At 45.2% G+C, this 27,987-nt stretch overlaps 1 protein-coding gene across 4 annotated transcripts in view; it reads right to left on the reverse strand.

Moving 5' to 3' along the window:
• RHOT1 (ras homolog family member T1) overlaps positions 1 to 27,987 on the reverse strand; it is a 394,200-nt gene that overhangs the window by 75,646 nt on the left and 290,567 nt on the right. For 3 of the 4 annotated variants that reach the window (XM_069199969.1, XM_069199970.1, XM_069199972.1), the window contains exons 18-19: positions 7,852 to 8,054; positions 6,353 to 6,475 (exon numbers count right to left, since the gene is read on the reverse strand). In XM_069199969.1, the coding sequence (XP_069056070.1) occupies positions 6,353 to 6,475; positions 7,852 to 8,054 (326 nt within the window). The remainder of the gene's footprint in view (positions 1 to 6,352; positions 6,476 to 7,851; positions 8,055 to 27,987) is intronic. The other variant, XM_069199971.1, reaches the window with a different exon arrangement.

Genomic DNA, 27,987 nt, shown 5'->3' on the forward strand with positions numbered 1-27,987 from the left:
GCTCACAAGGACAGTCACGATTTATTTGCTCCTCAGTCTCCTTAATGCAGGAACCTTCAAAGCAAATGTTGTCAAAGAGTCTAGTGGTCGACTGCAAGCCTTCCTTAATTGAAAACACTAGTAAAACAGTTACTTTCTGTACACCTAAAGCTTCCAATAAGTCCTGCCTTTGGAAAAGACAAGGAAGGTTATGTTATGTTAAGGGACTCGTGACATAGCACAAAATGACTAAATCCCAAAGGGGGATCTCAGCACTGAGATGGACATAGCAAATAGGAAAATAGCTACTCAGAACAGCCAGGTCTGGAGATGTTTTTTGAAACTTGAGAAGTCTGTGCATGCACAAATGAACAGAGAGAGCCTGTTCCAAAGGTAAGATGGCAAGATAAGAAAATGTCCGGCCCCAAAATTTTGATGTATGAATGCAACAAGCGCATATAAGAAGTTGCTTTTTGGATGTTAAATTTCAATCAGGCTAGTAGAAAATTAGCCTATCCTGCAGGTATGAAGGGTTTTTGTCTGACAATGATTTACATGTCAGGCAGAGCAGTTTAAACAGTGCTCTTTTCATAATGGGGAACCAATGAAGACCTCTAAATATAGGGTTTGATAGAGTGTGAGGAGGCAGTTTATTGACCATGCGGGCTGCAGTATTTTAAATCACCTGAATTTTTATAGGGCTTTGTTGGATGCTAAAATCTGAGCATTGCCGTAGTCAAGACGACCAATTATTAATGCCTGAGTTAGTGTCTTACGAGAGCTCAAAGGAAGCAACAAAGACTTACCTGAGGAGGCGCCAGGTTCTGAAATAAGTGCAGCAAGAGGGCCTGATCTGCTCATTCACTGACAGCCTGCCATCCAAAAGTATGCCCAGAGTTTAACTGTTTTGCTGGAGGATGGCGCAGAGCCAAGCTCTGCCAGCCACCAGTCACCCTGTCCAGTGAAGCTGAGCTTTTCCAAAAAGGAGAATCTCTGTTTTGTCTTAATTTAACTGAACACATTAAGAGACACCCAAGAGGCTATTTTAGCATGCAGACCGCAAATCGCTATTTGACGTTCGCAATGTTCTGCTCAAAAGAGATGAATAATTGGGTGTCGTCTGCATATGATAGAATCTCGAAACCACACAGCCTATCTATCTGGGTAAGTGGAGCGACATAGATGTTGAAGAGCGTTGGATCTAAGGAGAATCCCTGAGGAACCCCATTGCCCAGGGGGAGGGTTTTGAAAGGAAAGTGCCAACAGAAACTCTTTGGACCCTGTAACTGAGGAAATCATTTAACCAAACAAGGGCGATGCCCTGAATATCTGTCTCAAAAAGGCACTGGATCAAGATGGAATTGGAGATGGTATCAAACGCTGCCGACAGATCAAGAAGAATCCGCATAAATGGGTTTCCCGCATCCAAGAATAGTCTGATTGTGTCTACTACAGCTAGTAGAGCTCTTTCAGTACTGTGGAAGGGTCTGAAGCCCGACTGAAAAGTGTCAAGCAAGCAGTGGTCCTCCAGATAGGAGGAAAGCTGCTCATTGATGTAGGACTCCAGGACCCAACCCAGTAAAGGAAGAAGACATACTGAAGTAGTTTGCTAGCACCACAGGATCAGCATTGGCCTCTTTTTTTTTTTGTTACAACAGGTGTCACATGTCCTACGTATTATGCCTGAGGGAGGGCAGCAGAAGTATTTGAGAAATGGGCTCAAACCATTCAAACATTGCTAAATAGTTATTGCAGTGGGGATTAGTGGGGCCTAAGTGAGTTGACATGTTGGCCTGGGGGTTTAAGCTTCAATAGATGTTATTGATTTTAGTAACAAAATAACTGGCTAGAGTATCGCAAAAGGTCTGGGAGGCAGGGATGGCTGAGGCACAAGCACAGGGTTTAGTAAACTCATCAAGAACCTTGAATAGTGCTTTTGTGGAGTTTACAGCTTGGTCCTTCTTGTTGATGATATATTGCTAATGTGTTGTTCTTATTTTCTAATGATAAACAACCATTGCTAGTCTGTAGGTATATTTATCAGTGGTAGTTTTGGAGATTTTCCATTTGCATTCCAGTCTTTTACATATCAGTTCAGCCGTATAACAAGGAGCGTCAGATCTGCAAGGTTTGGTATTGTACTGTTTGCGAGGGGCCACAATGTCAAGAGCATGTGAAAAAGAGTCATGGAACTTGGCTAAGGCTTAGTTAATGTCCTGCCAGTTGTCAAAAATGGGAGCTTAGAAAGCAGACTGAAAGGATTCCAAAGTGACTTGTTTCCGTGGCCTGGATCTTAGATGTTTCACAGGTTTAGGTTTCAGAAGAAATGCTCGATGGGGATCAAAAATCTAATCAGAAAATGGTCAGTCCAAGTCAGTGACTCTAGAATATCAACCTGATGGGACCTGGCATTAGAGAAAATAAGGTCAAAAGTGTGGGCTGCTGAATGTGTAGGGCCAGCACCTATCAGGTGAAGATCTAACATCTTGAGATTGGACAACAGGATATCACAACGTGTGCCCAATCGGTGATTAGTGAGTCGATGAGTTCCACTTTTAGGGAGTCCCAAACGATGATAGCTACTCCCCCACCTGAGTTAGATTCCCTGTCCAATCTAACCAGCTTAAAGTTGTCTGGGAATGTAATGGGAATGTAATGGGAATGCGAGGCAACACTAATGGGTGTAGCCAGGTTTTGGGTGCAGCCAGGTTTCTGTAATAAAACACATATCAGGGTGTAAAGATCTGAGGAGGTCCCAAATTTCTACAGTGTGTTTAGGGCTAGACCTTGCATTAAAATACAGACTTTTTAGCGCAGGGGGATTGGACTGCGGGCTTGATAGAAGAATCATTGGTTTTAGGGGTCGAAAATTTTGGGATAGTGGGCCTCAATTTGGCAGGGATAGGCCTTGCCCTGTTACTATTTGGTGAAGCTACATGTAAAATGGAACAGGAGAATCTACATTTCTAACAAGAGAATGGCCCTTCAAGACTTATTGAGAGGTAAGGAGAACAGTGCAAACAGCTAGGCTGCAATTTCTTGAGGTCATTGCAGTTGTAGTGGTTCATTAGTGGTGGCCTGCATCCGAGGACGCTGATGCAGAATTCCTGGCGCCTAGCGTCATCCAGGCACGGTCAGACACAGACAGGCTTGCCGTGTGCCCACTGCGCATGTTGACTGCGCGTCGGTGCCAGGCTTGAAATTTATGCAAGTTGGGTGCTGATCAAGGAATAACAACTAGACCTACCTAAAATGGTGGCTGCAGCAGTGTAGCTGCGTGAATATAAAGCCTTTTGCTTTGTCCCCTCAATCAGCAATGCTGTGGCAGACAGGGAAGCTCGGGCAAACCTTTCAGGTGCAAGGGTAAAATGCTAATGAGATACGATGAGGGAAGGTAAAAAGAATACAGCTTGCTATCGAACAATCAGATTCCAATTTAATAAGATGCTGGCGTAAACGTGGGTGAATTTTTAGCATTCTGTCAAACAACAGTACTGGCATAAACATAAGAGTGATAAAAGCAATTAAAACAGAGGAATGTGTTATAGCACTGATACCCGTTTCTGAAACTGCCTGTCCGTATTACATCACAACTGCAGAGGCAACGGGGTGTCATTCACCTTTATTTGGCATTCATTTTATCCTTACCAAAAAAAAAAAATGTACACTGTCTCCCAATGTTTTTATCAGCACCTGACAAACATATAAGCTGAAAGAAATGAATTTAACACAAAGACAGTTAAGCAACACCACCTCAAAACAAACACTGATGAGTAAATCGGAGAGGGGATGTAAGGTTCTCTTGCTCTCTGGAGTAACTGAGGGTTACTGTATTAAAAAAATGTTGGAGCAATTTTGAGAGGAAGGGATATAGAAAAACTAACTGAGAAAATGCCTAGTAAGGAAGATGTGAAGATGAATTGAAAGGAGAGTTGCTAAGACTGAGGGAATGTGCATGAAGTACAGGAGCAACGAAAAGTTTGAGATTTTTTTTTAAAGAAGTAAAAGTCAAAACTAACAACATGGCGCAAGACAAGAGTATGCTAGGAATATAGGAAGTAATATGGACATGTATAGTGGTAAACAAGCTCAAGTTATCCAACTTTTACAAGAGAAATCCAAAACAAGGTCAGAAAAAATATGCCTCCCCTGATGGTAAATTTCTGCAGCATTATTTTTTTTTTTTAACAATAGAACAGTGTGAGAAAGCAGAGACAAAGTGAAAAAACATTTTTAGACAAGGGAGGAATCTTTGAGGACCACTCCGTGAAAAAACATATCTGCAGTGTGCCCAGATTACCTGTGGACAGCGAAGCTTTGGAATATTTTATTAGGTGAAGGCAAACTGAAACTAACATGGATAAAAAAAAAAAAGATACCAGCAACATCATAGTCAAAATGAAGACTGCAATAGCCAATCACCAGTAATCACAGATGCTATGAATCTGCAATTCTTTCATAGTTTCTTTAGGTTTGTTTTCCCATTTGCTATAGCTCTCTTCTATTTTATAACCTAAGTAAGCGTTGCTTCTATATTATTATATTCATCAATTATACCTTCAAATAAATAGCACAGAGGGGCTCATGTTTATTCTTTACTAGAAAAATATTCAACAACTGGATTTGTAATGTTCTGCTGCGCCGCATAATATTTTTGCAACAAATAAGAACTAAAGAGAGACTGACTTACTAATTTTCATTTGATGGCCAGACCTAAGGTATATTATCACAAAATGCCATGTTTTTATCCTGAGAGAGAAATACTAGGAATTTTTTTTAAATTACTCATCAGTAAGGTAATAAATTGTCAAAAAGACAGATCTTTCCTTTTTTACTACAATATGCAAATGTCAGGAATAAACGTTACTTGGAGTGATGATTGTTGGTTTACATGGTAAATCAAGCCTGCAAGTACATTTTTTTTTTATACAAATAAGTGGTGAAAATAGCTTCCTCGAACAAACCTAACAAGTGAAATGTAACTTTTGGATATGAACTTGTTTTGATTAACTTCTAAGTTTTCCTGGAAGCCGAAAGCTCATTCAAATTCAGCACCACTGTATACTATAACTTTATGTGCATTCCCATTATAACTCCTCAATTGACATAACGGTTAGTTATATATATAACAGAATTCAAGTACTTTGTGGTGTGGCCACAGGATCAAAAGCTGCAGCAAATGGCCACATAACTGAGGGGGTGATCATTACATTTCAGTGCAGTCAAGATAAATATGTAGTATTTCAATGTGTGCTCCTCTTTCTAGCTCTACGTATATGTCAGCAAAGTCAGCTGGCTATTTTCAATCGGCTTATTCAGCATGAATATACATAACAGAAGTGGAGACTAAGAGTTCAGGTCGTATTCTCTTTTTTGCATGTTTTCTCGAGTTTCTGACAGTCACGCTTATTCATCCGACTCACAACTCAAAAAATATATGAAGTAGTCAGCCATTACAGTAACTGAATGTTGCACCCCGACCAATTAACAGAAAAACCTAGGTACCTAAAGAGACACAGTTCTGTATAGATGTTTGAAGGTTTGAACTCCCATTTACTTGCATAGCCATCTTGACACAGAGCTTGAGGAGTTAGTAATTTTATAGCGTTGCTGGCGTGCATTTGACAAACACAACCTGCTGTACGGGTGAGTTACAAATCCTTTGCTAATTTTAAGATTATTTAAAAACTATTATACATGAGAGGTAGTTGCCCATGTTTGTTAGTTCAGGAAACCTCGAAATTATGTAACGAGCACAAATTATGTCATTTGGATAGTCCATCGGGGCTCCCTGGACAGTTTTGTGGTAACGGTGTTCCACAACAACACACTCTATACTGTTATCAGCAGGTTGTTTTGTACTTGAAGATCTCCAAGTTGTTAAAGCTGCAGATTTACTCACAACATATCCACCAAATCATGTATAATTTTGGCACTGCAGATACACCTGGCAAAGTTATATGCCATTAAAAAAACAGATTGTGTGTGAATCAGTCAATATTAACTTTATTAAAATAAAAAGCAAACCATTTTCCCTGCAAAAGAAGAATGTCTTGCCTGAAAGCTATGGTTTGCAGTTATATTAAGGACTTAAAATACAGGAAAATGTCAAAAGGGTATCCCTGAAGTTTATTGTTATAACTGAATATAGTAGTAATCTGTTTACAGCAGTTTTATCTCATGACCAAATTCAACAAGAGGGTGGGTTGACTGTGCTGTGATATTGCCAAAATCACCTTTCAAACCTGTCAAGAAAGTAGTTATGTTGCAAACTGTTCAACAGTTACTCCTAAGCTGAATGGATATGTAGTGGAAATCTGCATATTAATTTATTTTATAACACTCCGGGCATCCAATAAATAAAGGTAAGGACCTGTTAAGAACTGAAGTGAAGAGAGTGTTCTTTACAGAGTGCAGCAAGTCTGAGTTGAGGAAGTTCTGACAGATGCAAAAAGTACACCTGTTGCAGGTGCACATACAGCGTAACCGGGCATGGCTGTGAAAAGACGAAGGACAGTAGTTGAGACCCTGCTTATATTCTGGGCACACAAGGCTTGCTGCCAAAAACGTTATCATTTAGGACAGCTACATCTGGAGGAGGAAACAGTCAATGAGGAGACCTAAAGCTGTGCAGATTTACATGAAGACTTACCAGAGCATAAGCTCACAGTATCCTCTTATATTGTTATATTAATGCTATTTAACGTTTGGTTTTGCCACCGTTATTCAGATGGCAGTGCAATAAAGTTAAATGAAACTACTAGACAGATTGCAGGACCTTTTGATAACTTAATGTCGTTGCAAACATATCTGCACAGTCCTAGGTTACAGTTTTGTGTATAACAAATATTCATAAAAAGTTACAATAATTTGTATCTGCTTCAGTCACAATTGCATGTTGTCTTACATGCAATTTTGGAAGAAGCACATAAACTACCCTAATATTTACTTCACTTCCTCTACTTCTTAACAGTCAAATAAAGAAGAATGTCAAGTTGCAGTTATACCACTGCAGTATGGACTGCTCATCCCCATTTTATTATCTGGGTCTTTGTTTGACTATATGAATAATATATTTAACTAGACGAACACTGGCTGTCATACTACAATCACATTGCTTTCCTGTATACGGCTAACTAAAACACAAAGCTCAATGCACAGTTTACTTAGCAACAGAGAGATCATACTAAACAGCCTAGGAATACTGAAATGTAGTGCATATTTAAAAATAAGTTACGCTTTTTTTCTCAACAAAAGGTTTTGCCTTATGAATCCTCAGTTTGTGAAGTGCCATTTCAAATAATGTCACTTTGATAATGTTTCTCCATTCTTTAAATCATACTTCTCTTTGCTAAATCCATCATTATTTTAGGTACTGAATTGAATGTTTTTTTACCATGAGAAAATGATACGAAACGTAACAATTTACTCCAGAAAGCTCAGTCTTGGGACCGTAGAGCTTGGCAGTGAATATTTATTACATTCAAAATTAAGCAAAATGTCTCAAACAGAATAATGTTAATTCAAAATAAAAGCTAAACAGCCTGCTTTTCAGTATGAATATTCTTTCACTCAGATTGAAAGTAGTAGGTACAGTAATTGTTCCATTTTTCACCTTATTTGTTTAGCTATTACAAGTTGTGTAAAATAATAACCTTTTGGCTGAAGGATAATCCAATCACAAATACTATTTGACTAAAAACGTTAATTAGCCCAGTAAACAGGGTTGAAGAGATAGGTTTGGCTGGAGATCTCTTTGCTGCTAAGCAACATGAATGAGAAAAGAAAGCCATCCTTCCTCACGACCAAAGATGGCATGCAGTGTAGTGACAGTGAATGCAGGCCTGAGGCAGTGACGATTCCAATACTTACGGATACATGGCCATCGTAGTCAGTTTTACAAAGATATCCTTGCTAGGGGTGTCTGTAGTATTGCATGTAAAGGTTTGAGGTGGAGGCATTTTGTGCTTCTTGCAGAACTCCAGGGGAGACACACTGTACTCTTGTTTTACTTCATGCAGATCTGACTTTGTTGCCACGATTAAACAGGGCGTCCGACTATCCATGAAGTATTGCTATAGAGAAAAACAATATTAAAGGGTGCATGCTTTAACTTCAAACAACATCAACAAGAAAGGTCTACCCATAAGCAGTATGCTAAACTGACTAATTATGTATTAATGTTTTAATAGTTTACTAGGAAAGTGTTCAGATGGAATACTGCAGCTTGAGAACTGTCAGAGCAGAACTGTCATGCTAGCAAACCATATATCACACGCCGTCCTAAATGGCGCAGTAGTAAGAATGATTAGGTTCTGACTGAGCAGAGCGCAAACATGTGACAACTGTGCAGTCCTTTGGAGATTGAACCTACCCTCCCTCTCGCTGCATTTGCTGCTTGTGGGTGAATTTGATCCCATCTCTAAATACCACATTACACATTATACAAAGCTGCCACTGGAGAATCTTTTTTTTTTTTTTTATGTATTTTTATTGTTATATCACACAACGAGTGAACACAAAATAAAAATATAGGCGATTATAATACAATACAAGGGGTATACACTCCACACCGCTCTTGGCGGCCACATTTACCATTCCACAGCTGGTGCGCCCCCCGCCCGCACCAACGCAAGTTTTCCCGCGCGGGCGCAAGCCTGGGCGGAGGGGCAGGGCCCGGGCAAAGCATCAATCTAATATACCCTGTAATATAAAAGATCTACGAACAAGGGAAAATAGAAGGGAGATACAGTGAAAAAAGGGTGGGGGTCTGGGGGCCCGTGGGGCGCGCACGGGGAGGAGGGAAGGGAGGGAGGGCGCAAGGACGGAGGGCTGGAGGCCCCTAGGAGGCTGGTGTTACTATTGGGGGCTACGCCCTCAATTAGGTAGTACATCGTTAGTACGGTCGCTGGGTGCCCCCCACCCCCCTTTTTTTTTTCCCTTCCTTTTCCGCCTTTTTTGTTGCACATTTATAAGCTTGTGTTGTGATTAGGCTCCCATGTGTGATAGTTTTGCCTTAAGTATGTTGGAAAGCGACTATGTAGTGTTTATAGTGAAGTTCAATTATTTAGAAGTGTCAGTCTTCACTGTCACCTGGGCGTTGTTGTTTTGGGAGAATATTTAGGGCGGTCGCTCGTCGTCTTTGCTTTCTATGGTTGTTACGAAGGAATTCCAAGTGTCAAGACCTTTGACCGGGATCCCTTTGTCTAAGAGAAGCTGCAACGTCCACGCCTCGGCCTTGGCCCAGCGCAGCAGTTCAGCGCACCATTGATCAATATACGGAGCGACTGGGGCTTTCCAGTACATAGCTATGAGGCGTCTGTACATCACCAGCACTAGGGTTATGCATCTGAGTATTTGTTTCCGGTTTTTGAGACACAGGCCTATTCCCAGTAAGCATAATTCTGGGGTGGGGAGACAATGTAACGTCTGTCCATTCGGCCAGCAATGCTATTATGTCGCACCATACTTTTCGGATTGGGGGGCAGTCCCAGGTCATGTGGAAGAAGGTGGCCTCGGGAGTAGCGCATCTGGGGCATGTCTGCATCGATTGAGGGAACATGCGAGTTTTACGGTGAGGTGATAGGTATGTTTAGTGCAAATAATTAAACTGGGTGTAACGGAAATGCGGGTTGCGTGATACCTCTTTTATCATTTTCATAGCCTGACTCCATGCAGGCTACGACAGGGGCTCTGGTAGCACACCGTCCCATCTGTTCTTTGCTTGTTCTTGTTTATGTTCCAGGTGGGTGGTTAGGATTGTGTATGCTCTTGATACATTTATTGGGTCTGCTATGCTTCCTAGCAAATCATGCAGTCTGGGGGAGACATTTGGTTCGGTGCTTCCGCAATTCCAGCGGGACCATAGTGCCTGTCGCACTGCTCAGAATGCTATGAAGCTTCCTTGCCCCAGATTGTATTTGTCAGATAAAGCATTAAAGGTTAGGAGGCGTCCTTCATTGTAAATGTCGCCAATTGTGCGTATTCCCTTGTCGTACCATCCACCCAGGCCCACCTTGGCAGCTATATTGGCAAGTTTCGGGTTGGCCAGTAGTGGTATCCTGGGGGAGTACTGTGGCGTTTTATTACCAGTTAGTGCGTGGCGGCCCCATATCCAGTGCGCGGTTTTCAATAGGATATTTTGTGGGTGTTTGGGGGACTCGCGATTCATAAGGTAATGCAATATTCCCATGTTCCCCAGAGACGAGAGAATCGATTGTGATTCAGCGCCATCAGGGCAGCCAAGCCAAGCCAGGTAGATATCCATTGCAAGTGGGCAGCTGTATAATACAATTCAAATCTGGGTGCTCCTAATCCGCCCATTGTTAGTGGCTGGTATATTTTAGACAATGCTAAACGTCGCCTTCCATTGCCCCATATTAAATCTGTTAATAAGCTATTTAGTGGTTTAAAGAAGGAGGCTGGTAAAGCCAGTGGGAGGGCCATAAAGAAATACAACAGACGAGGTAGAATTATCATCTTTGCTATGGCTACTCTGCCCATTGGTGAGAGTGGAAGTGAGCACCAGAAGGGCAAGGAGCCTCTGATGGATCTGATCGCTTGCCCAAGGTTGCCGTCCCTGAGGTTCCGTGAATCGTGGTATATATTTATACCTAGGTATTTGAAGGTGGTGTAGCACCACTTCAGGTCGCCCGGGTTAGAGGGCAATCTGTGTATTTCAGGGACAGGGCGCATGGGGAATATACACGATTTTGACCAACTCACCTTCAGTTCGGCCAGTGAGACAAATTTACGTAGTAGTTTCCGTAAGTCGGGCAGGGATTCCGTGTGATCACGGGGAAAGATCAGTGCAGCATCAGCGTATAGAGACCCTATGCGGTATATGTGGCTGTCTCGGACGCCCCACAGTGGGGCCACCGCCCGCAGATGGGCTTGCTAGTGGTTGAATGGCAAGGTCGAATAAAAGTGGGGATAATGGACATCCCTGTCTAGTGCCTCTCTCTATATTGAACGATTGAGAGATCGTGTCGCCTGTTTTGACCCTCGCTGATGGATTAGTGTAGAGCACCTTTACCCAGTTAATGAATGTCCATCCGAAGCCCATGCGATGTAGTGTTTCCATCAGAAAGGGCCATCCTAACGTGTCAAATGCTTTTTCTATGTCTAATGACACTGCTACTTGGGTATAATCGCCCTCTGAGGAGTTTGCCATTAGGCGCAATAAATTCTGAATGTTGCTGAAGGTGCTACGACCAGGTATAAAGCCGGACTGATTTCGGTGTACCAAGTCTGACATACATGGGAGTAAGCGGTTGGCTAAGAGTTTACCGAGTAGTTTGCAGTCTGTGTTCAATAACGATAGAGGCCTGTATGAACGTACGTCAAGTGGATCACGCCCCATTTTAGGCAGTACTGCTATCAGTGCTTCCCGGCATGTGTCAGGTAGCTGGCCACGTTTTAGGGCTTCAGATAACATTGCTAGGTATGGAGTTAGTGTTTGAGTCGGGAACATGCTGTAATATTCAATAGGTAGTCCATCGCTGCCGGGTGCCTTGCCTTGTGGAAGTTGTTTTAGAGCCTGTTATATTTCGGTGATATCTATCGGTCTGTCTAGGTCCGCCACCTGTGTGGCGGTTAGGCAGTTTAACCTAATATCATTGAAAAACTTGCGCAATAGTGTTTCGGGGGGAGCTTTATAAAGTGTGCTATAATACTCCCTAAAAGCTGTGTTGATATCAGCTTTGGCGTTTACGATTAATCCTGTATCGAGACGGATGGCTCCTATGGGGGAATTCCGGCGATCGTTGTGTGTGAGCCATGACAGTATTTTACCCGATCTGTCACCTTCTGCATGTGTTCGAGCCAAGTAGTGGCGATAATCAAACAATCCTAGTCGTTTGTCACGTCATTCCATTGCGAACGTTTTCTAGTGAGCTATATTTGTGTAATTGTGCCCCTAGCGAAGTTACACTCGGAGGAGTGTACTTCCCTTTCTAGGTTGCGAAGCTAACAAACTATTGTTTGGCGTACACCGACTGTCACTGAAATGCATGCTCCTCTTATGACTGCCTTGTGTGCATTCCATTCGTTTGATCTGGAGCACGTTGTCCCCTCATTTTGGGTGAAGTAAGAAGAAATGTGTGTGGCTATCTCTGCTTTAAATGGAGGGTCTTGTAATAATTTGGTCTGAAGGCGCCAGGTTGGGATGCAAGCACGCGGTCTACCCCATCTGATGTGGGCGATAAGTGGGGAATGATCCGCGATAACCCTGGCAGTGTATTTGGCGCCTGTTATCCTATGAGTAATGTCTTGTGAGGTAAGAATAAGGTCTATGCGGGTATGGAGGAGATGTACCGGGGAGTAATAGGAGTATTCCCGATCACACGGGTGTAGGTGTCTCCAAGTGTCTGTCAGGCGGCGGTCTGATATCCATTGGCGTAGCATCTGCGAGTTTTTAGTTATTGGGGAGGCCGTTATGGGGGGGGGGGGTGATCTGTCCATGTCTATTTGTGGAACACAGTTCATGTCCCCGCCCCAGATGCATGTTGAGGGTAGGTCGTTTGATAAGTGTGAGATCGTTTTTTGTAGGAATTCACTCTGTCCAACATTCGGGACATACAGTCCATTAATCACTAATAATTCCCCGTCCAAGCGGCCTATTAAGTGTATGTACCTGCCATCACTGTCGGTGATGCTGCGCTGTACCACATAAGGGACCCATGGGGCTATCCAGATCAGGACCCCCCTAGCGAATTATGAGTTTCCAGAACCATAGATCTGTCCGGCCCAACTCCTTTCTAGCCATGGGACATCTCCGGAGGTGATGTGCGTTTCTTGAAGAATGGCTATGTGGATATGGTGTCGTTTTAAGTGTGCATGTATCCTATTGTGCTTTCTTATTCCCGCCATTCCCTTTACATTCCAAGACATTATATTGTATATTGGTTCCTTATTCATCGTGTTGAGTTATTAAGCGCCAACCGTTGTGATCCCGGGGTCCCAGCCCCAGATGCGTCTGCTAATCGCCACTAGTCTGATGCGCACGTCCCTCGACCGAGCCCCCCCCCCGCTACCTCCCTGGGCCCGAGAGAAAATAATGCAAAAATAGCGTAGGGATAGTAAAGAGGGGAGAGATAACGAATAAAAGGATATTTCGGGTAAAGCACGAGAATAAACAAAGTGGCACAACCGGTGCCTAAACTGCAATCTGGGATATTGAGGTCCATACGGGTATAGTTGGGGTGGCGGGGAGCGTGGGTTGATTGGAGCCGGGCATCGAAAGGCCCATCTCCAGCATAGTTCTTTCCCTGTGTGGTCCAGGCTGTGGTCACGTCTGCATTAGTGGTCCAGTGAAGCTCTGATGAGACGGCAGACGGTCGGGCCCCATCCCCATCCTGCAAGCCTCCCTGTACGGCCACAGGGGAGAGGGGGGCCACGCACCCACCCGTGTAGCTCACGGTGAGGGCGCAGCTCATGTGTGCACTTGGTCCCTAGAGTTCGTCCGCAGAGCGCGGGGTGAGATCAGGGCCGGCCAGAAGGGGGGAGAAGGATGCACTGGATTCCCCTCCAGGGGATCCGCTGTCGGTGATGTCCGTCTCGCTCTGGGTGTCAGTTTGTGATCGGGTGAATGTGCTGGTTTCCCTTAGAATTTGCGCTTGGTCGGCTTCCATTTGTGATTTTGTTGGGCGCGATGTTGCCTTGTTTTGTTTTTTTTCTTCTGGCGCTGGGGGTGATCCATTCTTCGGTTGTTACCTTTTCTGTTGGCGGGCTGACCAGATCTTTAGCATGAATCCATGTCCATGCGTCCTCCGGGGTAGGAAACATGAGCGTTTTCTCGTCAATAGTTCTACACAGGCGGGCTGGAAACATAAGAGAGTAGGTGATGCTATGTTCTCGCAAGAATTGTTTGATTTTGACGAATGTGGCTCTTTTGCGTTGCACTTCCAACGTGTAGTCCGGATAGGCAGATACATTACTATTTTCCAAGCTGATTGGGTTAGAGGTTCTAAAGTGTTGAAGGACAGAATCTCTATCTCTATGGTTAAGAAACCGGGCTATCAGAGGCCGAGGTGGAGCTCCGGGCCGCGGGGGCCTGCCCGGAATTCTGTGGGCTCTCTCTATCATTGGTGCTTTAGTGGCATCTTGTATTTTCATTGTGTCTTTCAGCCACGTTTAAATGAATTCCTCAGCTTTGGGTAGTTCCAAGCGTTCCGGGATGCCAATAAATCTGATGATGTTACGTCTTGAGCGACCTTCTGCTTCCTTGGCCCCGCGCTGCGCCAGTTCATTTTCCATTTGTTGTATTTTGTTTTTCATGTCTGCCATCTCTGGTTGAACAGTTTTCAGCGACAGTTCTGTGTTATGCACTCTATCTGTTAGCTTGCGGTGGTCAGTTCGAAGCAGCGAGACCTCCAGTGCAGCAGCATCGATTTTCCCTTCCAGCGAGGTTTTAGTTTCCATTATTGCCTGCATGATTTTATCGAACTGCAGAGAGTGTGTACGTAGTGTTTCGCTCAGTTGGAGCAGTGTTGCAGATTGCGTGTCCGAGTGATCTGCAGAAGGGGGGGGTGGTCCCTGTCCGTGGGAGTCCCCGTTTTGGGGTGTTTTGGTTTGACCATGGCGCTTCCCGTGCCCCCGGAGGGGGCTGGGTTGAGATAGGTCACCAGCGAGCCCGGGCGGGGCAAGACGGAGATCTTACATTCGATGAATGGGTGGTTCGGGAGTGCCGGGTGGTGTGACCGTGATTGAACTCTCCTACAAGCTGCCCTGAGTTTGACGTAATTGCTTGATGCTTGAGACACTATTATTGCTATGGGCTCTGCTTATTCGCTAAAGCCTGATTAACCACTGGCTACCACCAGCTCTGTTCCGATTGCAGTAGTTTCTTCTTTTATTGGTTTGTAACTTGCCATTATGGTGGCCTTGTATGGTTGTTTTGTGTCTTTAATTTACTTTTGTCTTGTTTTCTATTCTGTTGTGTCGTGTTCTGCACTCTTCCTTTTTTATTTTTTATTTTATTTGTTATTTTAAGTCCCCTTCTGAGGTTTCCCTGTTTTCTCTTTTCTTATTTTTTTTTTTTTTTATTTTTTATTCCTTGTTGTTTTTTTGTTTTTTCGAAGCCCCTCTCCTAGCCGCCGCCGTGGCTCCAGTTCGCCGCGCAAGGCCTGTCCCATCCACGAGGGCCGAGTGCAGGCCCGTTCAGATCATCAGCGCGGGGGAGGGGCGGCCGCTAACAGCCGGTCGTTGCTCTCGGGCCAGGCCACGACGCGTCCCATGCCCGCCTCCGGTGGGGGCCCAGGGAGAAAGCCCATGTCGTCTCGCAGCAGGGGGAGCACCCCGGTGGGCCACCCGGGGTCCGGGTCACCCGCAGGTGAGCGCTTGCTTTCTTCAGCCCCAGGCAAGGGGCTGTCAGCGCAGGCGGGCCAGCGCTCGGTCTTGGCGCTAGCGCGCCAGAGGTTCGGTCCTGCGGGGGTCCCAAGCCCGTGCGCAGCAGCCAAGCGGGGAGAAATGCCCCGGCAAGACGCCCAGGGCGCTACACCCAGGCCGGGGGCCGCGTCGGTCCTCCACGCGTCCCCGGCTCACGGGCCGCAAAGCCAGGCCGCGGTCAGGTCGGGGGACGCGGCGCTCCAGCAGCCGCGCCCCAGCTGGAAAGCTCCCAGTTCCGTCGCGCCGCCACCCAGGCGCCTCAGCCCCGACTTCGCAGTAACTTCACGGGGGAGTCAGACGGGGCCGCTCCGATGCCACGTGTGCGCCGCACCCACCTCAGCTAGGCCAGTTTGTTTTTCCGGTTCGGGTCGCCGACCACGCCTCACTCCGTCTCACTCGACGGGCTGACGCGGGACCAGCTGCCGCGGGTCCAAGCTTCTCGGAGCCACCCCCGGGCCGGGGGGAGAAGCCTCCACGTCGTTGTGCCCACCAGGGACCAGGATAAACTAACAAAAGGTGGGCCGTGAGCGGAGCTCTTTATTCAAGCGTCCGCTCCGGCCACCATCTTGGCCACGCCCCCTGGCACTGGAGAATCTAGACCACAAAATAAATGTTCTTGCACTTTGAGGGAGAGGTTAGGGGATATGGGAAAATTAAGACAAAAGGAAGGATCTCCATTATCTTTGTGGGAAGGCAAGTGAACAAGTCTGTTTGAGCCAGGCCTTTCCTCCCATACATCAGCAGCTTGCAGTCAGAAGACTTGTAATTAATTCAAGGGATTAGCCTTAATTACTGCTGCAGAAGCTGCATAAATGCTCTCCAGTCTCTGTGAGACAGTGAAGGATAAAAAAGAATGAAAAAGAGGAAGGGAGACAAAAATAATTTAGCACAGCCTGATGTTAAGGAGCCATATGCATGTAGATAATTCATGCAATCAATTTAACAGTGGGCATTTGACTTATGAGGCAGTTCCTATTTAGATCACGCCTTGGACATCGTCATCTGTTAGATTTCATGCACCATTTTCCCTTTCCAAATCTTCACTATTCCTCATGATGTGGCATAGGGTTATATTACAGCCACTATCATTCTTGAATCATAGTGTGTTTTCAGTAGCAATTTCACATCAATTACATTATTAACCCAACTTTGTTTTTGCTTATGGACAGTGTGAAGCCATACAATAACTAAGATCAGTGACTTGAAAGGTGAGGTTAAATGGCTGGCCTGAGCTCTTTGAGATCTATCCTTGTGGGTGCAGATTCAACTTTGTTACTTGCATCCTTAGATGTGCAGCAGCCTGAATAGCTAAACTGCCCATTGCTAAAACAGCACCCTTATACTGCCACAAAAGAGACATCTTGACAACCTATAATGGGTAAAAGGCCGTTAAATAAAACTCTAGATTGCAAAATAGTCCATTTGGGAACTCAAAAGATCTCTGGTGGCCCGGCACGCATTTCAAACTGGGCAAACACCAAGCCAGCAATTTGATAATCTGGCTCTCAAACTTTACTTCTAAACATATTGTGTCACATATTATTAGGCACCTTGAGGAGGTTGTGTTCCATGTGGCAGATCTAGAAGAACTAAGGATTTACCCATGAGTCGATCTGAGCAAGGCATCTGGTTCCTTTACTCTGCCCACTTAAACTCCTACAAACAATGAACAAAGACCCCGTGCACAAGCCAGCAGAGGCCTCTCCGACTCATTCACATGGGTAAGCTATTCTCAGGTCACAATCAGCTGGCAGCATTTGCTACAGCTCTGAGCAATAAAACTGATGAGGGTGAAACTCCGCAAAAGGTCTCTCTTGTTCAAGAAGGATATCATTAGTAAATAGGAAGGACATGTTACTTATCCCGTAAGCATCTGTTCATAGTATGTAGTGCTGTAGATTCACATGCTTTGCAAAGTCCTGCCTTCTACTGTTGGACCATTACAAGATGTTTACTTCGAAAAACCTCTTAGTCACAAGATAGTGTATGACTGTTCGTTTGGTCCCTAGTGTGCATAGACTGTTTTCAGCTCACAGGGCGAAAGGCAAAAGTGAAGGGCAGAGAATAGTAGGTATATGCTGTGTGCATTGTTAGCTGCTAATAAATGTTTAATTGGTGAAAATGTGCTATCACTGCCTGAATTCTGGGAGGAGGGTGGATAAATGTAATGTACAGCACTACACCCTACAAACAGTTGCTTATAGGGTAAGCAAAATCTTCCATTCGTAGCATGTGTGGCTGTAAATATACATGTTTTGCATCAACTGTAAAACAGCGTCCTCCTTGCGGTGGCTAATGGGCATATGATGCAGATGTTTGAAACAAAAGGCTGTCTGGGCAACCATAGTTTCTAGATTGATCTAGTATAGCCACAAAGTAATGTGTTGTGAAAGTGTGTGGTGTTGAGCAAGTAGCCGCTTTACAAATGCCTGCTAATGGGATGTTACCCAAGAAAGCCACACTGTTACCCAAGGAAGTCAGGGTGGTTAGCTTTTCCATGTGGAGTGTGCACTAGGGGGTATGGGAAGTACACGTTTAGATTTAGCATAGCAAGTCTAGATGCATTTAACAATCCACCTTGCAATGCCTGCTTTGGAAACAGAATAACCCTTTTGCGTCCCTCCAAAAATAAATTCACCACAGGAATTCGAAAGTGTGTGTTTTCCCCTATTTTGCATATGTGCAGCTATTGCAGCTAACTGGAGGCATATAGATGTGTATGTCAGACCTGCCTTGTAAAGGTGAAGAGGGTATGAAATGGTTTCCTAAACCTGAAACCTTAAAGGGGTCTGACTGCTTGGAGATGCAGAAATGAACAAATATTTTGCACTTGGTTGTATAACATGCGTATGCAGTAGGCCTATGTGCCTTACATGAAATGGTTAAACTTGGTAGTTGTAGGCATTTAGACTTTAAGACCTCAGGTTCCAGACGGCAAGGTTGAACTACCGGGGGTGTGGGTTGTTGATCTGACCACTTTGCTGAGTGAGGAAGATTGGCCCCACTGAGTGTGGGCTGATGAATATCTCCAACAGCAGTGAGAACCAGGGTTGCCTGACCCAAGTTAGGGCTAGCAAAATGAGGATTGTGAAGACCTGCCTCACTTTCCTGACCACAAAAGGAATGGGGGGGAGAGGCAGTAAAGCGTAAGCAAATATCCCTAACCAGTTAATCCATAGTGCATTGCCCACGGACTGTAGGTGAGTACTTGGAGGTGAAGCTTTGGCATTTTACATTTCATGGCATGGTGAATAGATCAATGGGTTGGGTGCTCCACTGGCAAACACCTGTAGAGGACTTACGAGTGGAGTTCCCAATTGTGGACATGTAGATGCGTCTTGCTAAAGAGGCCTGTAAAATTGTTGTCCACCCCCAGGAGGAGTTCCACCAGATGCTGTACATTGTGGAGAACGGCCCAGTACAAAGTCAACTGAGATAGTGCTAAAAGTAGGGAGGAAAATGTGTACCCCTTTTTCTGTATGTAGTTCATCAATGTCATGTTGTCCATACATACAAGCACCACCTTTTGTTGTACAATGGAACAGAAAGCTCAGGGCCAAAAATGGCCCTGAGTTCCAAGTAAATGATGTGGCTTCTCTGGTGGAGGGGTTCAGGTGCCCTGAAAGGCTTATTGTCTAGATGTGTGTCCCACCTCAGGATTGATACATCTGTAGTAATGGTCACTTGCGGCAGAGGGCTTACGAAAGTCCTGCCTAGCAACAGTTGCTGTTCCACCATTGCATTGTGCACTAGGTGCTGGCCTTTATCCACACTAGATCTTCCCAATGACCCTGTGACAATGGACTCGCAAGGCAGTGCTGAAGTATGTGCTTGTGCAGTTTGGTGTTTAAAGTAATTGCTACGCAAGATGCCATCAAACCAAGAAGCTATATTACTGTTCTTACAGATAATAGGCAACTGGTTTGAAAAAGAAGCAGCAGCGGTTGGAATATCATCACCCTCTGCTGACTGGGTTCTGCTGTACCTGTGACAGCAATAGATTTGTCCTAGGAATGGTTTGATTTGTTGAGGTTGGAGATGTGATTTTGGTCAATTACTGCACAGAATAGACTGTGCAGCAGATGTAGAGCTACCAGAGTGTGTGCTAGGCACTTCTGACTGCTGCTGCTCTCGTTCGATCAGTCGCTGAGTTATGGAAATATGTGAATACCCGCTCTGCGCAGGTGTGAGGCCACCACAGCCAACTGCTTTGTTAAGACCCTTTGGGCTGTGGTGACATAAAGGATAGTACTGTGAACTAGTAATTCTGTCCACTTACCACAAACTGTAGGTAAGTCTTAGGAGCAGGGTGGACAGGGGTATGGAAGTGTGTGTCTTTGAAATCTAATTCAGTCATGAAGTCCCCCTGATGGAGGAGTGAGATGACATCCTATAGACTAGAGGCATTGTGGGAAATGTTCTGAAGGGATGTATTGATTGAGCAGCTTTAGTTCTAGTATGTGGTGGAGAGAGTTGTCTGTCTTTGGAGTGAGCGATCACAGTGAGTAGAATCTGCCTGCGGCACTGGTTGTATTGCACCCTTTTGAAGGAGCGCTGTGACCTCTTCTTGTAAGAGAACAAGGTGGTCTTGACTGAGGATGTGACAGTGTGGTGGTATGTTGCATAGGTTGATATAAAATTCAAGGTGTTAGCCCTGATAGACCATTGCTAACACCCACTAATATTAGGTGATTTCCATCCACAAGGGTGGAAATCTCTTACACTCTGCTCAGAAGGTATTGGATGATCGGGAGGGATGCATGAAGAGTCAGTGCTTGGGAGTGGGGGGCTCCTTTTCCAGGACTTTTGCTTCCATCTTCTTACCACTGTTCCCTCTGTAGCCTTCCTATGAGCAATTCCTGTCTAGGACTCAAGAAAGACCCCCTGCTTGCCCATGACCTGGGGGTGTTGACCATTTCCCACCTCTTGCTTGATGCCTATGAAAGGAGCCCCTTGGTATTGTGGATTATAATGAATCCATGGACTCTGTGAACTCACTATCTTTATTCAAATTTTCTAACATCTCATCCACCTGTCGACCAAGGAAATGCTTCTACTGAATGGGATGTTAAGAAGGTGTTATTGCATCTTTGCTTTAAAAACAAGAAGCCGTGCATGTTGTTAGAGCAGAATGCTGGTGCTGACACTGCAAGAGGCAGTGTCTGTTGAGTCTCAGGCACACAGGATATTCATGTTTAGAGTGTTTTTACCTCCACAACTAGATTCTCACCCTTCTTCCTGCAGGACCCAGGAAGGTGCTCTACTAGAGCCTCTATTTACTCTTAATGATACCTTTTTTATCTTGAGAGCAAACCTACAGAGTTGGCGAATTGCTACTGAGTAGTTACCCTCTTGGAGTCTCTGGCAGATAATATGGGCATGGTAGAGGTGATGGAGGTGAGGGTGTGGGTGCATAAGGCAGTGGAGGAGGGCTTGAGGACTTGCCCTTGTGTCTTTTAGGCACGGGGTGCACAGGTATGTCATAGGCTTGTTCTTTCGCAAAGGAGAATCTTGGTTTCTTATGGACTGGAAGTAAATTAATGAAAGCCTTTCCCTGCCGCAGCTTCACAGAAATCTTTCAGCTTCAGAGTGAATAAAAGTATCTTTTGCGTAGCATATGATGTTCTGGTAGCCTTTCTAAAAAGGGTGCCTAGGATGCCTGTGATCTTTGTGTTGAGGGTCTGGTACTGAGCTTCGAGTTCTGCTTTGGCACAGACTCTTGCCCTGAAGATGAGAGTCAAGGCGTGGTGATACTTAACCCCTTTCCTTGGGAGCCTACCTGACTCCGAAGCTTTGAACTGTTGTTGCATATTTAGCTGTTCCCAGCGTCTTTCCCTTCTGTACTTTAGAATCATCTTGCAGTGGAAAGCAATACAGATAACACAAAAGGCCTCGCTGTGCTCAGGGGAGAGACAAAGGTTGCAGACATCGTGGCAATTAGCTCAAGGGTACTTGGCATTGCACTGTGGTCAAGAACAGAATGGTGTTTGTTCCATCACCCTGCATCTGCCCACATTCTCAAAATTGTTTGACTGGCGATTGAGAAGGACTCAACTAATTCTTCAGATCATTGTTATGTGTATTTGTAAAGCGAACTAGTAGGTAGATGGGGGGGGGGGGGGAGAAGTGTGTGTGTGTGTGTGTGTGTGTGTGTGTGTACACCTAACCCTACCTTTGGTATGGTTACTAATAAAAAATAAAAAAAACAGGCCTTCAGCTTCTTGCAGAACTGAGTAAAAGAGGAGGAGGCTCTGATGTGGAGTGGGAGGTTGTTCCACCCTTTAGGAGCAATGTGAGAGGGCACCTGTCCTCCTGATCTGGTTATGTGTATCCATGGTATGTTTCAATTAAGAGTCCTGCGGAGCAGATGTGTCTGGGTTGTTGGTGGAAGGAGATGCGACTATTTAGGTAGGTGGGGCCTGACTTGTGTAGTGCATTGAATGTGTGTATAAGGAGTTTGAATTGAGCACATTTGTGTATCAGGAAAAGGTGTAGTTCCCTGAACTGTGTTGTGATATAAGTTCTGTGTGGGAGGTAGTTTGAGGAGTCTGACTGCAGACTTCAGGATGTTTGGTTTGTAGTGTTTTAGTGAGTTGTTTGGTGATCCCAGTGTAGAGGGAGTTCTCATAGTCCAATCTGCTGGTGACTAGGGTGTGAATGACAGTTTTGTAGGGATGCGTGGGAGCTACTTTAAGAGTTTCCTCAGCATCTTCAGGATGTAAAAGTAGGATATAGTGATGGTGTTGACTTGTGTCGTAGACTTCCATTGTAATAATGAGACTGTTAGATTTTGGGCAGCAGCACCACAGAGTATGGAGGACTGAGTCTGATCCCATACCATGTGACAGCTGTCAGCCTAACCCTACCGGCTTGCTAGCAGCACCCCACCAATACCAAAGGCATGAGTGATTTGTGGTAGCCTATCTCATGGCACTCAGACTCCTCAGGGAAGTCTTGGTGGAACAGATCGTACCCCTTTCTCTCAGGTATGCTAGTCTCATTCAAGCAAAGAAAAACAGAAGCATGGTCTTGGTTCAATATATCTTTTATTGAAGCAACTGTGTTCTACGTAAAAAGGCACAAATTGCGATTATGAGGATAATGAATGAAAATGTCACTTACCCAGTGTACATCTGTTCGTGGCATCAGTCGCAGTAGATTCGCATGTTCTGCAATAGCTCGCCATCTGGTGTTGGGCCGGAGTGTTACAAGTTGTTTTTATTCGAAGAAGTCTTTCGAGTCACGGGACCGAGTGACTCCTCCTTTTGTCTCCATTGCGCATGGGCGTCGACTCCATCTTCGATTGTTTTTCCCCGCAGAGGGTGAGGTAGGAGTTGAATTGTAGTAATAGTGCCCATGCAATGGAGTGACTAAGTATGCACCTATTTAAGGTTGAGATGATACATATATAAATAATTGAAGGTAACTTCCAAACTGCTACAGGCTCCCGGGGAGGCGGGTGGGCACATGCGAATCTACTGCGACTGATGCCACGAACAGATGTACACTGGGTAAGTGACATTTTCAGTTCGATGGCATCTGTCGCTGTAGATACGCATGTTCTGCATAGACTAGTAAGCAGTTATTTCCCCAAAAGCGGTGGATCAGCCTGTAGGAGTGGAAGTAGTCTGAAATAATGTTTTTAATACGGCTTGACCTACTGTGGCTTGTTGTGCGGATAACACGTCTACACAGTAGTGCTTGGTGAATGTGTGAGGCGTAGACCATGTGGCTGCCTTACAAATTTCTTGCATTGGGATGTTTCCTAGAAAGGCCATGGTAGCACCTTTCTTTCTGGTTGAGTGTGCCCTTGGAGTAATGGGCAGCTGTCGTTTAGCTTTAAGGTAGCAGATTTGGATGCATTTAACTATCCATCTGGCTATACCTTGTTTTGAAATTGGGTTTCCTGCGTGAGGTTTTTGAAATGCAATAAAGAGTTGTTTAGTCTTTCTGATGTTTTTTGTTCTGTCAATGTAATACATCAATGCTCTTTTGACATCTAATGTATGTAGTGCCCTTTCAGCTACGGTATCTGGCTGTGGAAAGAACACTGGAAGTTCCACTGTTTGATTTAGATGGAACGGTGAAATAACCTTTGGCAAAAATTTAGGATTGGTCCTTAGGACGACTTTATTTTTGTGTAGTTGTATAAAAGGTTCCTGTATAGTAAACGCCTGAATCTCGCTTACTCTTCTCAGGGAAGTAATGGCGATGAGAAATGCCACCTTCCAGGTTAGGAACTGTATGTCGCAGGAGTGCATGGGTTCAAAAGGTGGACCCATAAGTCTAGTTAGGACAACATTTAGGTTCCATGAAGGAACAGGTGGTGTTATTGGTGGTATAATTCTCCTAAGGCCCTCCATGAATGCTTTAATGACTGGTATTTTATATAGGGAAGTTGAATAGGTAGTCTGCAGGTATGCAGATATTGCTGCAAGGTGAATCTTAATGGAAGAGAAAGCTAGGTTAGATTTTTGTAAGTGAAGCAAGTAACCCACTACATGTTCTGGAGTTGTGTGTAATGGTTGTATTTGATTAATATGGCAGTAGCAAACAAACCTCTTCCATTTACTTGCATAGCAGTGCCTGGTGGATGGCCTTCTTGCTTGTTTTATGACTTCCATACATTCTTGGGTAAGTTGTAAGTGCCCGAATTCTAGGATTTCAGGAGCCAGATTGCTAGATTCAGCGATGCTGGATCTGGGTGTCTGATCTTTTGGTTGTGCTGTGTCAACAGATCTGGCCTGTTGGGCAATTTGATGCAGGGTACCACTGATAGGTCTAGCAGCGTTGTGTACCAGGGTTGCCTTGCCCAAGTTGGTGCTATCAATATGAGTTTGAGTTTGCTTTGACTGAGTTTGTTTACCAGGTAAGGAAGGAGAGGGAGAGGAGGAAAAGCGTAAGCAAATATCCCTGACCAGTTCATCCATAGGGCATTGCCTTGGGATTGTTTGTGTGGGTACCTGGATGCGAAGTTTTGGCATTTTGCGTTCTCCCTTGTCGCAAACAAGTCTATCTGAGGTGTTCCCCAGAGTTTGAAATAAGTGTTCAGAATTTGGGGGTGAATTTCCCATTCGTGGACCTGTTGGTGATCTCGAGAGAGATTGTCTGCGAGTTGATTTTGTATCCCTGGTATAAACTGTGCAATTAGGCGAATTTGGTTGTGAATTGCCCAATGCCAAATTTTTTGTGCTAGCAGGCTTAACTGCGTGGAGTGCGTCCCTCCCTGCTTGTTTAGATAATACATTGTTGTCATGTTGTCTGTTTTGACGAGAATGTATTTGTGAACTATTATTGGTTGGAAAGCTTTTAGTGCTTGAAAAACTGCTAGAAGTTCTAGGTGATTGATATGCAGTTTTGTTTGATGTACGTTCCATTGTCCTTGTATGCTGTGTTGATTGAGGTGTGCTCCCCACCCTGTCATGGAAGCATCTGTTGTTATTACGTATTGTGGCACTGGGTCTTGGAAAGGCCGCCCCTTGTTTAAATTTATGTTGTTCCACCACAGAAGCGAGAGGTAAGTTTGGCGGTCTATTAACACCAGATCTAGAAGGTGACCCTGTGCTTGAGACCACTGTGATGCTAGGCATTGTTGTAAGGGCCTCATGTGCAGTCTTGCGTTTGGGACAATGGCTATGCATGATGACATCATGCCTAGGAGTTGTAATACCATCTTTGCTTGTATCTTTTGTGTTGGATACATGCGTTGTATGATGGTGTTGAAATTTTGAATTCTTTGTGGACTTGGAGTGGCTACTCCCTTTGATGTGTCTATTATGGCTCCCAGGTATTGTTGTACCTTGCGTGGCAGAATTTTGGATTTTGTGAAATTGACGGTGAACCCGAGTTTGAAGAGGGTTTGTATGATGTGATTTGTGTGATTTGAGCACTGTATGAACGAATGGGCCTTGATTAGCCAGTCGTCCAAATATGGGAACACAAGTATTTGCTGCCTTCTTATGTGTGCAGCGACTACCGCTAGACATTTGGTAAAGACTCTTGGTGCGGTTGTTAATCCGAAAGGCAGTACCTTGAATTGGTAATGTATTCCTTTGAATACAAACCTTAGGTATTTCCTGTGCGATGGGTGTATTGGTATATGGAAATAAGCATCCTTGAGGTCTAAAGTTGCCATGTAGTCGTGTAGTTTTAGCAATGGCAATACTTCTTGTAGTGTGACCATGTGGAAGTGGTCTGATTTGATGAAAGTGTTCACTACTCTGAGGTCTAGGATTGGTCTCAGCGTTTTGTCCTTCTTTGGTATCAGAAAGTACAGTGAGTAAACTCCTGTGTTTATTTGTGTGTTTGGCACTAATTCGATTGCATTCTTTTGCAATAGTGCCTGCACTTCTATCTCCAGGAGATTGGAATGGTGTGTTGTTAAATTTTGTGCTTTTGGTGGTATGTTTGGAGGGAATTGTAGAAATTTTATGCAATAACCATGTTGGATAATTGCTAGAACCCAAGTGTCTGTAGTGATTTCCTCCCATGCTTTGTAATAATGACCTATTCTTCCCCCCACTGGTGTTGTGTGGAGGGGGTGAGTGACATGTGAGTCATTGTTTAGTAGTAGGGGTTTTGGGGCTTTGAAATCTCCCTCTATTTCTAGGGAATTGCCCTCCTCTATATTGTCCCCGAAAACCTCCTTTATACTGTCCCTGGTAAGTGGACGGTGTTGCTTGTGAGGTGCTGGCTTGTGTGCTTTGACCCCGAAACCCCCCTCGAAAGGGCGTTTTACGGAATGTGCTGTAATTCCCTCTGCTCTGCGGGGAGTAGAGTGCGCCCATGGCTTTGGCAGTGTCCGTATCTTTTTTGAGTTTCTCAATCGCTGTGTCCACTTCTGGACCGAACAGTTCTTTTTCATTAAAAGGCATATTGAGAACTGCTTGTTGAATCTCTGGTTTAAATCCAGACGTTCGGAGCCATGCATGCCGTCTGATAGTTACAGATGTATTAATTGTCCGTGCAGCTGTATCTGCAGCGTCCATGGAGGAACGTATCTGGTTGTTGGAGATGGTCTGTCCCTCCTCAACCACTTGTTTCGCCCTATTTTGGAAGTCCTTGGGCAGATGTTCAATGAGATGTTGCATCTCGTCCCAGTGGGCTCTGTCATAGCGCGCAAGTAGTGCCTGGGAGTTCGCGATGCGCCACTGGTTTGCAGCTTGTGCTGCGACTCTTTTACCAGCTGCATCGAACTTGCGGCTTTCTTTATCTGGGGGTGGTGCATCTCCAGATGTGTGAGAGTTGGCCCTTTTCCTAGCTGCTCCTACAACAACAGAGTCTGGTGGCAGCTGTGTAGTGATGAAAGCCGGGTCCGTAGGAGGCGGCTTATACTTCTTTTCCACCCTTGGTGTGATTGCCCTACTTTTGACCGGCTCCTTAAATATGTCTTTTGCGTGCCGGAGCATACCAGGGAGCATAGGCAGGCTTTGGTAGGAGCTGTGGGTGGAGGAGAGTGTGTTGAACAAGAAATCATCCTCGACCTGTTCTGAGTGGAGGCTTACGTTATGAAATTGTGCTGCTCTAGCCACCACCTGAGAGTACGCGGTGCTGTCTTCTGGTGGAGATGGCTTTGTAGGGTAGGCCTCCGGGCTGTTATCTGACACTGGGGCGTCGTATAGGTCCCATGCGTCCTGATCTTGGTCACCCTGGCTCATGGTGGTGTGAGCTGGGGAGTGAGATGGAGTTTGTGCTGGTGAAACGTTAATCACGGGCGGAGGAGAGGGTGGTGGTGTAATTCTTTTAACCACTTTTGGTTGTGGTGCTTGTTCCGTCTGGAACTCCAACCTTCTCTTTCTCCTAATGGGGGGAAGGGTGCTTATTTTTCCTGTCCCCTGCTGAATGAAGATACGCTTTTGCGTATGGTCCACATCAGTTGCTTGTAGCTCTTCCTCAAACCTATGCTTTTGCATTTGGGAGGTTAGCGAGTGCTCTTCTGTATAAGAGCCTGAAGCTGGGTCGCTTGCAGTTTGTTTCGGCGTCGAAACTTTGTCTGCGTGTTTTTTCGGCTCCGAGGTGACTTTTTTCATTTTCGGGGCCGAAACCTCTCGGCGTCGATCTGTTTCGGTGCCGCTGTCTCGGCGTCGAGCCGTGTCCACACCGGCATCTCGGTGTCGAGGCTTGTCTCCAGCACTTTCTCGGTCCCGAGAAGGCTGCGTGCCGGTGTCTCGACCGGAGTCGGACGATCTCGGCACTGTTTTGGCCTTTTTCGGTGCCGACGGTCGGTCGCCGAATTTATGGGTGGAGCCATGGCCTGGTGGCAGTGGCGTCCCCTGGGCCTTGTAAATGTTTCTTTGTGTGGTTTTCGACGTCTTACTCACGGTTTGTGTGTCGTCGAATCCTTCGGAGTCTGAGTCTTGGATCGAGAAGGTACCTTCTTCTTCCTGTTCCTCGAACTCCCGTTGGGCTGTCGGTGCGGACGCCATTTGAAGTCTTCTGGCTCGACGGTCTCGGAGTGTTTTTCGGGACCGGAACGCACGACAGGCCTCGCAGGTGTCTTCGCTGTGCTCAGGTGACAGGCACAGGTTGCAGACCAAGTGTTGGTCTGTGTAGGGGTATTTATTGTGGCATTTGGGGCAGAAACGAAACGGGGTCCGTTCCATCGGCGTTGTTCAGCACGCG

This window comes from Pleurodeles waltl, chromosome 7 (assembly GCF_031143425.1).
Source record: "Pleurodeles waltl isolate 20211129_DDA chromosome 7, aPleWal1.hap1.20221129, whole genome shotgun sequence".
Taxonomy (NCBI): Eukaryota; Metazoa; Chordata; class Amphibia; order Caudata; family Salamandridae; genus Pleurodeles; species Pleurodeles waltl.